The sequence below is a fragment of the Gallus gallus genome, chromosome Z (genome assembly GCF_016699485.2).
Source record: "Gallus gallus isolate bGalGal1 chromosome Z, bGalGal1.mat.broiler.GRCg7b, whole genome shotgun sequence".
Taxonomy (NCBI): Eukaryota; Metazoa; Chordata; class Aves; order Galliformes; family Phasianidae; genus Gallus; species Gallus gallus.
Window position 1 is genome coordinate 52,425,467 of NC_052572.1, and position 13,182 is coordinate 52,438,648.

At 40.3% G+C, this 13,182-nt stretch overlaps 1 protein-coding gene across 2 annotated transcripts in view; it reads left to right on the top strand.

The window, feature by feature from the left end:
- Window positions 1-13,182, top strand: part of SHB (SH2 domain containing adaptor protein B) — a 73,834-nt gene that overhangs the window by 43,120 nt on the left and 17,532 nt on the right. For both annotated transcript variants that reach the window (XM_424863.8, XM_040655821.2), the window contains exons 4-5: window positions 7,541-7,712; window positions 11,652-11,771. In XM_424863.8, the coding sequence (XP_424863.3) occupies window positions 7,541-7,712; window positions 11,652-11,771 (292 nt within the window). The remainder of the gene's footprint in view (window positions 1-7,540; window positions 7,713-11,651; window positions 11,772-13,182) is intronic.

The window sequence follows — 13,182 nt, forward strand, 5'->3', positions numbered from 1 at the left end:
CTCTAACAACCCTCCTCTAAATCATGTCCCTGAGCACCACATCCAAATGGTTTTTAAACACATCCAGGGATGGTGACTCAACCACCTCCCTGGGGAGCCTATTCCAGTGCTTAACAACCCTTTCTGTAAAGAAGTTTTTCCTGGTATCCAACCTAAACCTCTCCTGGTGCAACTTGAGGTCATTTTCCCTCATCCTGTCACCAGAGAGAAGTGACCAACCCCTCTCACTGTAAGCACCTTTCAGGTATTTGAAGAGAGCAATAGGGTCTCCCCTCAGCCTCCTCTTCCCCAGACTGAACAGCTCCAGTTCCTTCAGTCGCTCCTCATAGGGCATGTTCTCCAAGCCCTTCACAAGTCTTGTTGCCCTTCTTTGGACCTGTTCCAGCACCTCAATGTCCTTTCTGTACTGAGGTGCCCAAAACTGAACACAGTATTCAAGGTGGGGCCTCACCAGTTCCAAGTACAGAGGCAGGATTACTTCCCTACCTAGTCCTGCTCACCACACCATTCCTGATACAAGCCAGGATGCCATTGACCTTCTTGGCCACCTGGGCATCCTGCTGGTTCATCGTATTCAGCCGACTGTCCATCAGTGCACCAAGGTCCCTGTCCGTCAGGCAGCTTTCCAGCCACTCCTCCCCAAGCCTGGAGTGTTTCACTCAGCAGAGCATATGCCCATACAAACCATGGGCAGTCAGCTATGCTGTGTCTAGTATTCTGATGCCAGAGAGATGTTGATAAATGTTGATTTCAGCAGAGAGCCACCAAAATGGCAGGAAACTGCAGCACATGACCAGTGAGGAGACGCTGAGAACTGGTCTTAGCCTGCAGAAGAGAAAACTTCGTAGAGCTCAAATAAGTAGCTTTTCCATGAATTTAAGGAGATCTTCCAGAAGAGTAAGAGGCCCTTCACAGATGAGCAGGTATATGATGAGAAGACTAGAGATAACAGACATAAGTTTAATAAGGCAACGTTCTGACTTGATATGCAGAAGAATTTTTTTCCTCTTTGAGAACAGCCAAGCATTGGAGCTGATTGCCTTAGGAGATTTTGCAGACTTCATCTGTGTGAATGGATGGCTGGATAAAGTTCTGAATTACCTGATCTGATCACATAGTAGACCCTGCCTTGATCAAGTTGGACTACGCACCTCCCAAGGCCTCTTTCTTCTTGAATTATTCCCTGATTCTGCAGATCTGTGTACCATAATATTACCACGCTGCAAAAATGGGGAATTACTTGTCTCCACAGCTCTGTGGGGCTCTGTTGTATACAGCCTGTTGTGATACTGCTCTGGTTGGGTGTTTCTGACCTGATTGCCTGCTAAGTAGGTGGAGGTGAATGACAGAAACGCATTTCTTTTGTAGCACTGCTGTAAAGCAGTGGAGATGTGCTGCGTCCGTGATTCTACACCTCTGCTTCATTTATTTGTGGGTCTTCACGTTGCAGTTGGTATTACACTTTTCCAAACCAAGTTGACGTCTGTAGAACCTATCTTGACAAAAGGAGCTGGGAGCAAGAGACTTCAGTGAACCTGAAGCAGTTGCTTAAAAATAGGCCTCTTGCTGGACCCGTATAGAAGAGAGGAGGAGGATAGAGAAAACTGATTTCTACTTTCTAGCAGCATGGTGTGCTTCGGTATGTCATATGTAAATAGTCTTGTGGGATTCCATACTCAGTCACTTACCCTTAAGTATATGAAAATAGTTCTTCAGAACCTGGATGTAAGCCACCATCCAGTTCTGCTGCATGCTGTGCAGTACAGTCTCTCTTCATACACTGCATGAGCTCTAACTCAAAATCTTAACCTGTTTATGTGGCTTCAAATAGAATGTACAGCTCTGGTCCTGAGCCCTTCTGTGTTGGCAGCAGACTTCAGTTCAGGCTTGCCTGAGCTGACTCATCCCCTTTGTAAGGCCAATTAAAATGTTTACAAGAATTGTGCTGGGAGACTTGTCTGTGAGATCCTGGCTACAATTTGAGATATCTGTTGTGTGTCAGGATAGGTTGGTCAGTTTGACCAGGTTCTAAGGAGATACATATCACTGGGTTTCCAGTACCACAGTAGCTGTTTTGCAGATGCTGAAAGTCAGTCTAGCATATGTGTATAAATCCTTAATTTGTTTGGGGCTTTTGCGCCCTTTTTCTGGCCTACCTATCACTGACCCCACTTACTTAGAGCCTTTTTGTTTCCTTATGATGGCAGCAAAGCTCCCCGTGGCTAGCAGCAAATGTGCAACTTCAGTCTCCTGAGTGATGAGACTTAATACACTGCAGCATGGTCTCTAGTAACTCTATTGCAGAGCAAGGGTATCTGCTGCTTGGAAGGATCTACAGGCTGCCTGCAGCACCTGCAGGGGCTGCAGAGGGCCACAGACAGTGGATTTGCAGTAAGTTTTCAGCTGCTCTGCACTGTTTCCCAGAGAATTTTCTTGTTTCCAGAGCAAATTTCCTGTTTTCTCCTCTCTGCTGCCATGTCTGCATCTTGCACATTTCTCTTTCTTGCAGTCTCATCCTTATTTGTTTTTTTTTTTTCCTTCCACTGACTTTCTTCTATGCCTACTCTCTGTTATTCATCCTTCCCCTACTTAACATTTGGTCCTACGTACCTCTCCTTGGGATTTCTTGGTTCCCACCTTCCGACACCAGCTCTCTGTCACCTTCTCCTGTTAGCTGCATGTGTATTTCTGTCCCACAGAAGGAGACTGGTGTGCTTTTTTTTCATTCCCATCTTTGTAGACCTCTGGGCTAGTTTGAGTGCCATGGGAAAGTCTGCAGTGACAGCAGGTTGCTGTTGAAGAGCTCCTGCAAAGGAACTGAATAGTTACTTTTGTCTGGATGCATTATCTGAGAGACATCCAAGTTTTTGCCATTCTGTCTAGTATTTGTTTGGCTGGCGGCATAGTCAGCCATTCCTACCACTTGGGACTAGAGCTACTTTTGAGCAAAGAATATTTTATTTGACTAAAGCCCTTGGACTGTAAAATGATGTTGGAGAGAAACGCATGCTTGCGTATGTGACACTTAAAGACTTGAATGCAGAATTCTTTAAAGCTGTTTAACTCTGCGGCTTCTTTCTGCAGCATAGTATTGTATAGTTTTAGCCTTGTGAGCTGAGCTTTTCCTTATGTAGTATTTTTGATAATTTTCCAGTGACTAAGAATAATATCAGTCAGTGATCTTTCCAGCACAAGGATAGCAATTGTGTGTACCCAGAGGTCATTTTTCTTTCAATGTATGTACAACAGCTAAGACAGAAACTTCATTGTTTAGCAACACTGAGATACAAGCTAAATATTTACTGTACAACTCTTTGGGGCCAGGGCATATCTGTCTGCAGTGAGATCATACTTCATAGATTTCTCAATTAGTAATACAGCAGGCACAGAAGGGAGATCACTGGCTTCAAAAGTTATTGTCCCAAGAGTCAAGTGTGCACGTGGAAATCTTAGGCCTTACTCTTCATGTATTGTGCATATCATATGAAAATGTTGAGTTTTAATTAAATCTAGAGAATGAACGTGTTAGTTTCTATTGCTTTTTTTATTTTGCAGTATTTGGCATTTGTGAAGTCACTCAGTCCTGTAATCATTTTCATGACCACCTTTTCTCATCTTCAGTGAGTGAATTCTGAAATAGTCTTTTTTGAGTGTTGATTTTAAGAAGACCTTAGCACTGTCAGTTCTTTCTTCATCATGTACTTCGTGAATGTAAATTAACAAGGCACAATCTATCCAATATTAATACATTTTCTGATTTGCCTACGTGTAAATATTCTTCTAAGGCATTATGTAGTAAACTTTGATGAAAGCATGCTAAATTAAAGCATCGCTTTACAAAATTAACAGATTAAGAAGAAATTTAATTAAAAAGTGTTATGATATGGTCGGATTCCTTATGGGCTCACATCAACATGCAGAGGTCTGTTTTACAGTACTAGGAAAATAAGCTTTTTAGATGAATAAGAATTCTGAAATGGGGTGTGTCGTTCATTATAGCTCACTATGTCTTAGGCACCTGGTTATTTGTTACACAGCAACGTATCAGGACTGTCTGCAGGCTGCTGCATAACCCGTTCTTTCTGTACTTACTCTAATTCCTTGGATTTATAAATATTTAAAATAAGAGAAGAAGAGATCCAACTCCTAAGTTTGAAACAATGAAATGTTTGCACTGGAGAAGTACTGACCCCGTGATGAGGTGTGTGATTTGCTTTCTGACTTTTCTGCATACTGTGGTTCTGTAATGTAGCTAGCTAAACAGGCTGGATGGGTTTTGCTCAATTCTGAACTCTGGTGGATTTCTTTGAATAGCACAACACTGGCCTAAGTGGTATTAGAAATTCTTGCAAGGAGCTAGTCCCACTTCATAGACCTACAACTACCTGGAGCTGTGGAGGTCGTGAACCTGCAGGCTAACACCTTCCTTTGTTGAGAAGTTCATCTGCAGGGAATAGCATACATTTGTGACATAAGTGCAGACACTATGAGCTTTACGCAGCAAACATTTTTGATTTGTTAGGTGATAGATTTAGGAAAGAAGCCAAAATGGCAAGAAACACTAGAATTACCATGAAGTCAACTACTCGTGCAAGCCTTTTTAGGAAGACGTTTGTATGTCTGGCATGACTTCAAGATTTATTACAGAAGCATGGAGAGAAGCTGTCTGTCTCCAGCCTGGAGTTTGAGATGTGCTGAACTGAAGGTGTGCAGAGGCTGTGATGGCTGAACAGCAGAAGTAGGCCTGCAGCACAGCTCCCCAGTCCCCAGTGGGGACTGACACACTCCCCGGCTGGGCCTGGTGTGACTGAGGCCGGGGAGATCAGTGGTGTTCAGCCTTCCTCAGTGCTGCAGCTGTTACTTGCAGTGCTGAAAGATGTGGCTGTGTGAAATGGAGTGCAGCATTTTAGCTGTCTGCAGCTTGAGTTCTTTCACAAACAGGTTTGGTTTTGTTTCATTGGAGGCAGTACAGAGAAGAAAGTAGGAAGGAAATAATGGCTCGAGCTGAAATGTGTTTTTGAAAGGCTTTTATGAGAAGCGGGGCCAGTCTTGTTATACCTCCTGTTGAGCTAGGCAAACTAGTTTGCCCAGAAGAGCTGAGTCTGGCAAAATCACAGGGACAAAGTAACTTTCTGGAAAGTAAGTCTGTCTGAAAAAGGAAATAGCAAAACCAGACAGCTGGTTCGGTACCATCAAGCTGACACTGGTTCTTGCTTGGGTGTGAGAAAACAGGCCTTTCCACGGTGATGTGGGGAGAACAGACGTCTGGGAAAAGGAAATGCACACAGGATCTGTAGAGCCTGTCTCAGGCTCACTTAGTGAAATAAGTAGCCCTCTGATTTGAAGCAGGCCATCTGGTAGTAGGTTTCACCACTTAGCACTGATTATAGAGCCCTTAGGGGAGGATCTTCGAATTCCAAACTTAGCTACATGTGCTGGATGCAACTGCTAGCGCCGGGGACCCTGGTGAACACAGAGCAAGGCAGCTCTGCCACACTAACCCCAGAGGAATGAGCCACCAGCTACAGGCAGGAGAAGGGAGTGAACGTGGATGGTGAGGAAAGGTTGGGGATGCGCTCAGTTCTGTAGCTGATGGCCACATAAACACAAATACTATGGCAATAAGTAACTTTTCACTCCTAGCTGCACAGAGCTTAACTTCTGAATCTTCCCTATATATACTGCAACTTAGATGGGGAGTGGATTTACAGTGCCCTAAAAATTCATCTTGATAAGAGCATCGTATGGGTTGGTGCCTGAGTTATCACACTTGCCAGTTTTGTCTGCCTGGATATCCCTTTAGACTGCTTCTTCCCACCAGTTTAGTTCACAAAAAAGAAATAGGGCAGGAGTCCAGAGACTGTCTGAGCTTTTCAGACAAAAACATTCAAAACATTTGAAATTTAACTTTGTCTGTGCTATTTTTGCCAAACGAGTCCTATTTTTACCCATCATGATGTTGTAAAGATTTTGCTACTGTTAGGAACTGAATTTCATGTTCATTTTTTGAACTGATTTCTGATGTCTGGAAGATGTTGCTCAATCAGTAGCTGATAACATTAAGGTCACCTACATTAACAGTCCCCAAACTACAGTATCCTGGTGTTTCTTGAAGTTGAAACAACAGTGCTGTTCATGTGTCACTTGTGAGTACACACATGCAGCATTTCTCTTTGTTATGCTAGTCAGCTTTCATTATCCAGCAATAAGGTTAAATTTGAATGTACATTTCAAAATGAAACCATATTTCTGTCCTGTATAGTTCAGAAAATGAGTTAGTACATCTGTCCAATTTTGATAATATTTAGTGTCTAATTTCTCAAAAAAGAGGGGCAATTTGGAAGTGTGCCCAAGACATGTGGAAATCATATAAAAATAACCAAAGCAAAACTCTCCATAAGATTTTCCATGTCCAACACATTTCTATTCTTTATGCTTTATATTACTGAAGATTACAGCTTTTTCCCGTTGTCCAATTGCTTTAAAACAGTAAGTACTACCAGACACATGCCTAGCAGTCTGTGTGTTACAATCTGAGATCTGAATGCACATGATCTACAACATGCTGCAGTGGCTATTCTCTATAATTGTCCTTGTAACATTTTCATTTTCTCTAATGCTGCTGTTGAAATTCACACAAAAGCTGGCTGCTCTGTGTGCACTGTCATACTTGCCTGCTGATACAGTGAGGTTTGTTCAACTCGTTCCCCACTAGATGATATTTAGAAACAAGAATCCATCTACAGCTGGTTATTTTACAATGAAGAAGCAAACCCCAGAAGGCAGTGTCTCTAGAAAGTGTAGATAGCTGCTTTCACTGCTTCTGTCAGTATTTGATCCTTCAGTTCTTTGAAGTTATAGATATGTGGAATCACTAGGTGTGTTTTTTTATGGGGATGAGGCTGCAGGCCTTGTTCATATGTGCTTTGATAAATAGCCATGTTGCTTTTCTTGACATACAGTTTGTGAAAGAAACATAACAAATATAATTTTTCCTTTTCATCACTACATACCCTAGTCTTTCAATACAAAAACCTTGTGGCAGTGTTGTAAAAAAAAAAAAAAAAAATCAGCCATTTTTAATTGTTTGCTACTTGCTAGCATTTCTAATATGTGTAGATGGGTGTCACCTGTCTGAAAGTGCGCCAGGATCACTGTGTCGGTGATTCCACATAAGCTGAGGCAAGCTGAGTTTGTGATGTTCTCCCTTGCCTATTGTTCTGTAGCAGTTCAGTGAAAGCCTGTGTTCATTACTGCAAGGAGTATTTTCTCAGTATCATCTACTGGAGAAGACAACACCAAGTATTAACATAAGCGCTGACAATTTTAACAGGATTTAGAAGTGTGTGGATTTTCAGGACTGTATTTTGCATTGCTAGAAACATTTCTGGATGATAAATATAACTTTGCAGGCAAAACATTTTAATGTTAATGGATGCATGCTTATTCTCCTTGGGAAGCGTGAAACTTCTCTAAATGCTACAGCCATGTTGCCCTTTGCTAAACTTGCCTGGAGAAGTAACTTTTGTATGTCTTGCAGCCCAATTTAATGGAAGTGAGAAACGACAAGCATCTCCTTCTTCCTCAAATGACCAGCGCAGGCAATTAAGAGCGCCTGGAAGAGGGTTTAAACCCATCAAACATGGCAGTCCAGAATTTTGTGGGATTCTAGGAGAAAGAATAGATCCAACTGTTCCACTGGAAAAGCAGATGTAAGTAACACCAGTTATTGCTCTCCAGCTCTTTGCTTTCATGCTTACAGGAGCAGGAGATGTCCTAGATTCCACTGTCCATCTCCACTTCTTCTGCATCCCCTCTCTTAGTGCACTTAGAAAACTGTTCTTGTTAATTCTCTACAGTGTAAATTAACTTCTATGGGAAACAATATAAGGTTAAATAGGAATCTTTCAGGAACAGTCAACTTAATCTTGTAAGTCATGTGCAATTATTCTACTTAAAACAATACTTACTGTGTTGCATTAAGAAAAGCAAGTATATTTCATGTACATCCGTATTGTGCTTTAAATGTAAATGTGTAAATTCTTGTGCTTTTATTGCTGCATATCATGTTTCTAGTATCTCAGGAAATGCCTTGCATTTGGCTATAATACTGCTGTAGGGAGAGTTTTTATGAGACAAGTAACAAAGCTTAAATAAAAGAGACTAGTTCCTCTCTGTGGTGTCAGATCTGAGGGTGGTATGTAGAAGCTGCTTTGTCAGCTCCAAATTCAAGTTCTGGGAGAATTCCGTGGAGTTAATCAATCTTCAAAGATGGCCTCTGTCCTGTGTCATGACTGTTCCTCAAATTATTCCAACAGACTGGTGGGTGTGAAGAGGTGACCCAAAAGTGTAACCCCGTGAAAGGGACCCCAAACTCTTGATAAGAGAAGAAATAAAAACCTTCCTGTGGAGTGATTTACTTAGATTATGCGGATATTTATGAGCAGTGAGTTTTCCTACAAGTTCAGAGAGTAAAGTCAGAGATGTGTATTTTTAATCCCTTAAGGGAGTCCCACTCTAGACAGTGTTCTGTTAGAGTTTCTTTTCAAGTGAATGAGAGGACATGCCTGAATGGTAGTTGTATTGCTAAGATTAGCACTGAGTTGCTTTTGCACTTCCAATTCCTCACATGGAGAGAATCTCCTCTGTCAGTTGAGTTGGAGCAATGGTGATTCCAACAGTTCCTTTTCCTTTGATATACTATTTTTACATGCATTACATTATATTACATTAGTATTTGGAGCCTTCAGCTTGAAACAGTGGATATTATAATCTATGTGGTATTGTTTTCCACCTGGCCAGCCTCAGCCTCTGAGGCACCTGCCTGTCAACAAAGGGCAGACTTACCTAGAACAGAGGAAATAGCAATCGCTATTGTGAAATCACTCACTTGCATTACAGAAAAATTAATAATGGCTACAAATTTGGCTGTAAAACTTGGTCCTCATACTTGAATTATTTCAGTCCACAGTAACCAAAAAAAAATACACTTAAAACATTGTGGAAAGTTGAACATCTATCAGTTAGCTTTAGACTCATAAGGAGATTATTGTAATAGATTTACACAGTGTAACTGCAATTCAAAACTGTAGTCTGCAGAGTTAGTTTTATTTCCTTTAATCATTTAAGTGTTAATCATACAAGGTTATTTCTGATTCTTTATTTTTCAGGAACAAACCTGAAATGAATAGCCAGTTAATAATAATTGGTCAAAAAAATAAAATAAAATAAAATTGGAGAGTTTGGATTTATTGTACTTAGATTATTTGTAATAATTCAAAGTGCTCAATTTTTACTGTTGTCAGACAACAGCACTATTGCATCCTTTCTCTTTAAGAATAGAATTTTTATTGTAGAGAAAAGCACAAGATCTAGCGGAATGAAAGCATGCAAATTAACAAGTAAATTTTTAATATGTAATTTGGGAGTTTCCTAAATAGGCAGAAAGTCCGAGTTATAATTATGTATAAAGAAGTTACTTTCAGTTGCTTGTGACTCAGGAATCCATAACCATAAAATGAGTTACTCACAGACATGGGAATTGAATGAATTTGTTCCACTTTCTCAGTGTAACAGTGAAAAAGGAAAGTGTGCGTTCCATGCATTCTATTGAAAGTGAATCCCTCCCTGCTGTGCACACATGGCCTGACTTCCTGTTTTGCCCCAACCAACTCAGAAACAGAATAGTATTGTGCATTCTGTGAGCTGCAATAACTGATCACACTTACTGCATGACTGATGCGGCTGTCTTCTCTGCAGTGGAGCTGTAGCCATTTAATGGCTGTAAGATGATCATTAATGAAATAAGGCAAATCAGGAAGAACTTCTATAAACCATGGCCAGGATGCTTTCAGTTTATCTTAGGAAGTGTGTCACTGTGATTGAATTTTGCTTCCAGGTTTGTACTGTATGCCACTGTTTTCCGGGATACCTCAGAAGATATACATGTCTTCAGGCTCTCATGTCCTGTGCTTTTGCATTGGTGTGTTTTACAAGTTATTTTACAGTTTTCTAATCACATCATTCACGTCTGAATCTTTGAACTTTCTATACAAATATCTATATGTTGACATCTAAAAAATAGACACGCCCAGGGCAAACAGCCACAATACAGTTGAAACTGCAGTTTAGGCAGGAACTTTAAACTTATTATAGCACTATGCTTATCTTTAGCTATCTGGAACAGGAGCAAGCCAAATGTCCTATTTACATGGGCATATGATTCATGAGCAATTACACTTCTCAGTGCTGCTGTTGACTCTCAGCAGTAGCCAGAACAGCTTCCAGGCATCATTTCTGAATCAGATGCTCTCCCATCAGCAGTTGTCTTCAGATTTTGGTTTAGTTTTTTTCTGGCTGTTCTGGTCATCAGGTTTGTTGTTGTTTTTTTCCCCTGGAACCAACTCTGTGCTTGCTCTCCATGAACCTCTCTGCCAACTGGGAAACATGCAGCCCAAAGAATGTATCAAAAACTTCCCTCTGAATATCAGACTCCAGGTACTTCCCTGTCTTGGGCTAGGTCACATTTTGTTTGGTCCTTTAGGAGAAAAAAAGAAATACAATTTTTAAATAATAGAAATGTTTTTTGTGCTCTCCCAAGTGCATTTTGTGATTGACGTTATTAGTATTCTTACTTACATTCAGAAGACAATTCAGTCTTTAGACTGTGTCTTGAGAAGTTTTCTTCAGCAGTAAATAACCAATGAGGTGGCTGAAAACAGAAACGTCTCTGTTTCTGTGGTATTTGTGATGTGATGGAGCTGTCTAGGGTATCCCTTGCTAGTCTGTCTTGAATATGCTGCAGTATAACCTTACCTCTAGCTTTCTTTAGCATAGACTTTAGCTGTAGCCAGACACATGAGGAATTTTTCTTTCAAACACCAATTTTCATTTAGCACATTCACAAAATTTGACAGCTGAACTGACGTTGGCTCAGTAATTTCTGATAAAAGAACCTCTGTTTATTCACTTATATTTTAATTGGAACATCTTTCAGAGTAAGTGAAACAGGAAAATAAATGTAGAACAAACAAAAGGAAACTTTTGCACAAGGCCTGTCTTTGTTCCTGGTAATGACAGGGAGAGGGCATTCCTGATGTATGCATTATCTTGCTTGGGAAGACAGGGAGGTTTCATACCGTTCCTGCAGTTGCAGCAAGGGGGAGAACTCCCTCAGAGAAGCAATCAACCCTGTGGAGGGCAAGGCTCATTATCTCACTGGGGAACATTTTCCAAAGGGACAAAGCACTTTCCACTGGATTGCAAAATTTTACTTGCTGACACAGAGCAGAAGGTACTGAGGAGATTGTTTGCAGTGGTCAGTATAGTAAAGGACCCACCTCTCCTCTCCCCATTCATTTTATTTCCTACATAGAAGACTGCCCCTAATTCCACATACTCTAGTGATTGTTAAGTATGCCAATTCTATCACATGCTGTCCTGATCTGACTTTTTTTTCCTTCAGCTGAGACAGACTACAAGCCTCCACGGGTGGTAATGTTAAAGCAAACAATATGTATTTTATCTGCAATATATTAGATCTTAAATATCTCAATATGATATTAACTGCTGTCCACACCTTACAGAAATAAGGTGGTAAAGTAGTATGAGTTGCGAGACGTGTCTTTATTAATCTCTCTGATTTCTCCTAGATGGTATCATGGAGCAATCAGTCGGACAGATGCAGAAAACCTTTTACGTTTATGTAAAGAGTGTAGCTACCTTGTAAGAAACAGTCAAACAAGCAAGCACGACTATTCTCTTTCATTGAAGTAAGTACTTGTCAGTAAAACATAGTAAATGTCATTTAAAAGCCATAACTTCTCTGGTGCAAGAAGGGAAAATTATTCAGTTTGTTGCTGCACTAATTCAGCTCTGAAGGGCACCCAGAGGGTTTGAGACTGTCAGCCTACATGATGTATAGTGACAGTTGCTGAATTAAGACCTTGTAATTTGGGTATGTTAAGAGGTTTTTAGTCTTCCTTTGGTGCCCATTTAACTAAATAAACTTGGATTCTGGTTCTGATTTGAAATGCTCTCCTGCTTCTGCTTCAAGTTGAATAAATATTTGGAGAGAAGTGAGGTTATTCCTTTTGTAAAAGGCACTTGATTTATACATGAAAGGAAGGCATTTTGTTGCTGAGGTCAACAGTGTTGGTTCATTTGTTGGAAATAAAAAGCCCCACATCAAGAATTAAGAAATAAACATTATTCCAATTCCAGTACTGGTTTTTGCATCACCTACCTTGGCTTAGCAGAGTACATTACAGATCTTTGCCTCAACATATGCTCATTTGCATATCCAGCAGATGAAGTTCTCAGATTCTCAGGTTTTCCGCGTGGGAGAACAGGAAGGCCCCTGACCTTCATATTAGCTGTACAGGGACGAAGAAAACTGTCTACTTGCTTTTCTGCTTCCAAGACAGGCACTGTTGTGGAACTGATTTTCCTAGGTAGGAAAGAAACAGGCCTTGTCTCTTGGTTTTTTGTTTTTTTTGTTTTTTTTGTTTTTTGTTTTTTTTTTTTGGTGGTGGTAGTGGTAGTTTTGTTTTTAAACCAGCATTACTCCTGGAAGTTTAACTTTTAAATGGTTTACTTACAGTGCTGTTCTTCAAGCACATTTTACAGCTGCAATAATGGTAGTATATGATGGCAACACTTTCAGATACATTGCTGAATTTTGTACATCCTTAGGTTAATTAGAAATAAAGGGCTGTATCTGTTCTACCTTGCTTTAGCTGGATGGTCTAAGCAGTAGATTTCAAATTGGTTTTCTGTCTCTATTTTAGACATAGTAAAAGTGCATGTGTTAACCTAGTTTTTAGATTCTGTTCAGATATTTTGTAGGATTCATTAAAACCTCAACTCCTTTGTTATAGTTGTGATCTCTGTACAATAAAGTCTGCCTTAAACTAGAAAAGACCTGTTTGAGAAATGTACTTCAGCTCCTGTTGTTGCTTTTGTCATTTGATCTGTGCATTCTCTGATGCAATTTTTCTCTAGCTTCTTTCAGACATTGGAGGCTTGATGGCATATGCTTCAGATATATGTAGGGCTTAGCTTTTCATATTCTGTAAGTCTTAAAATATAACTTCTGTTTTTGAAGCATGTAATGGTGTTTCACTTAATTCTTACCTTGGAACAATGCCTTGTTATTTAACAAGAGATAAGCTCTACTGAAAA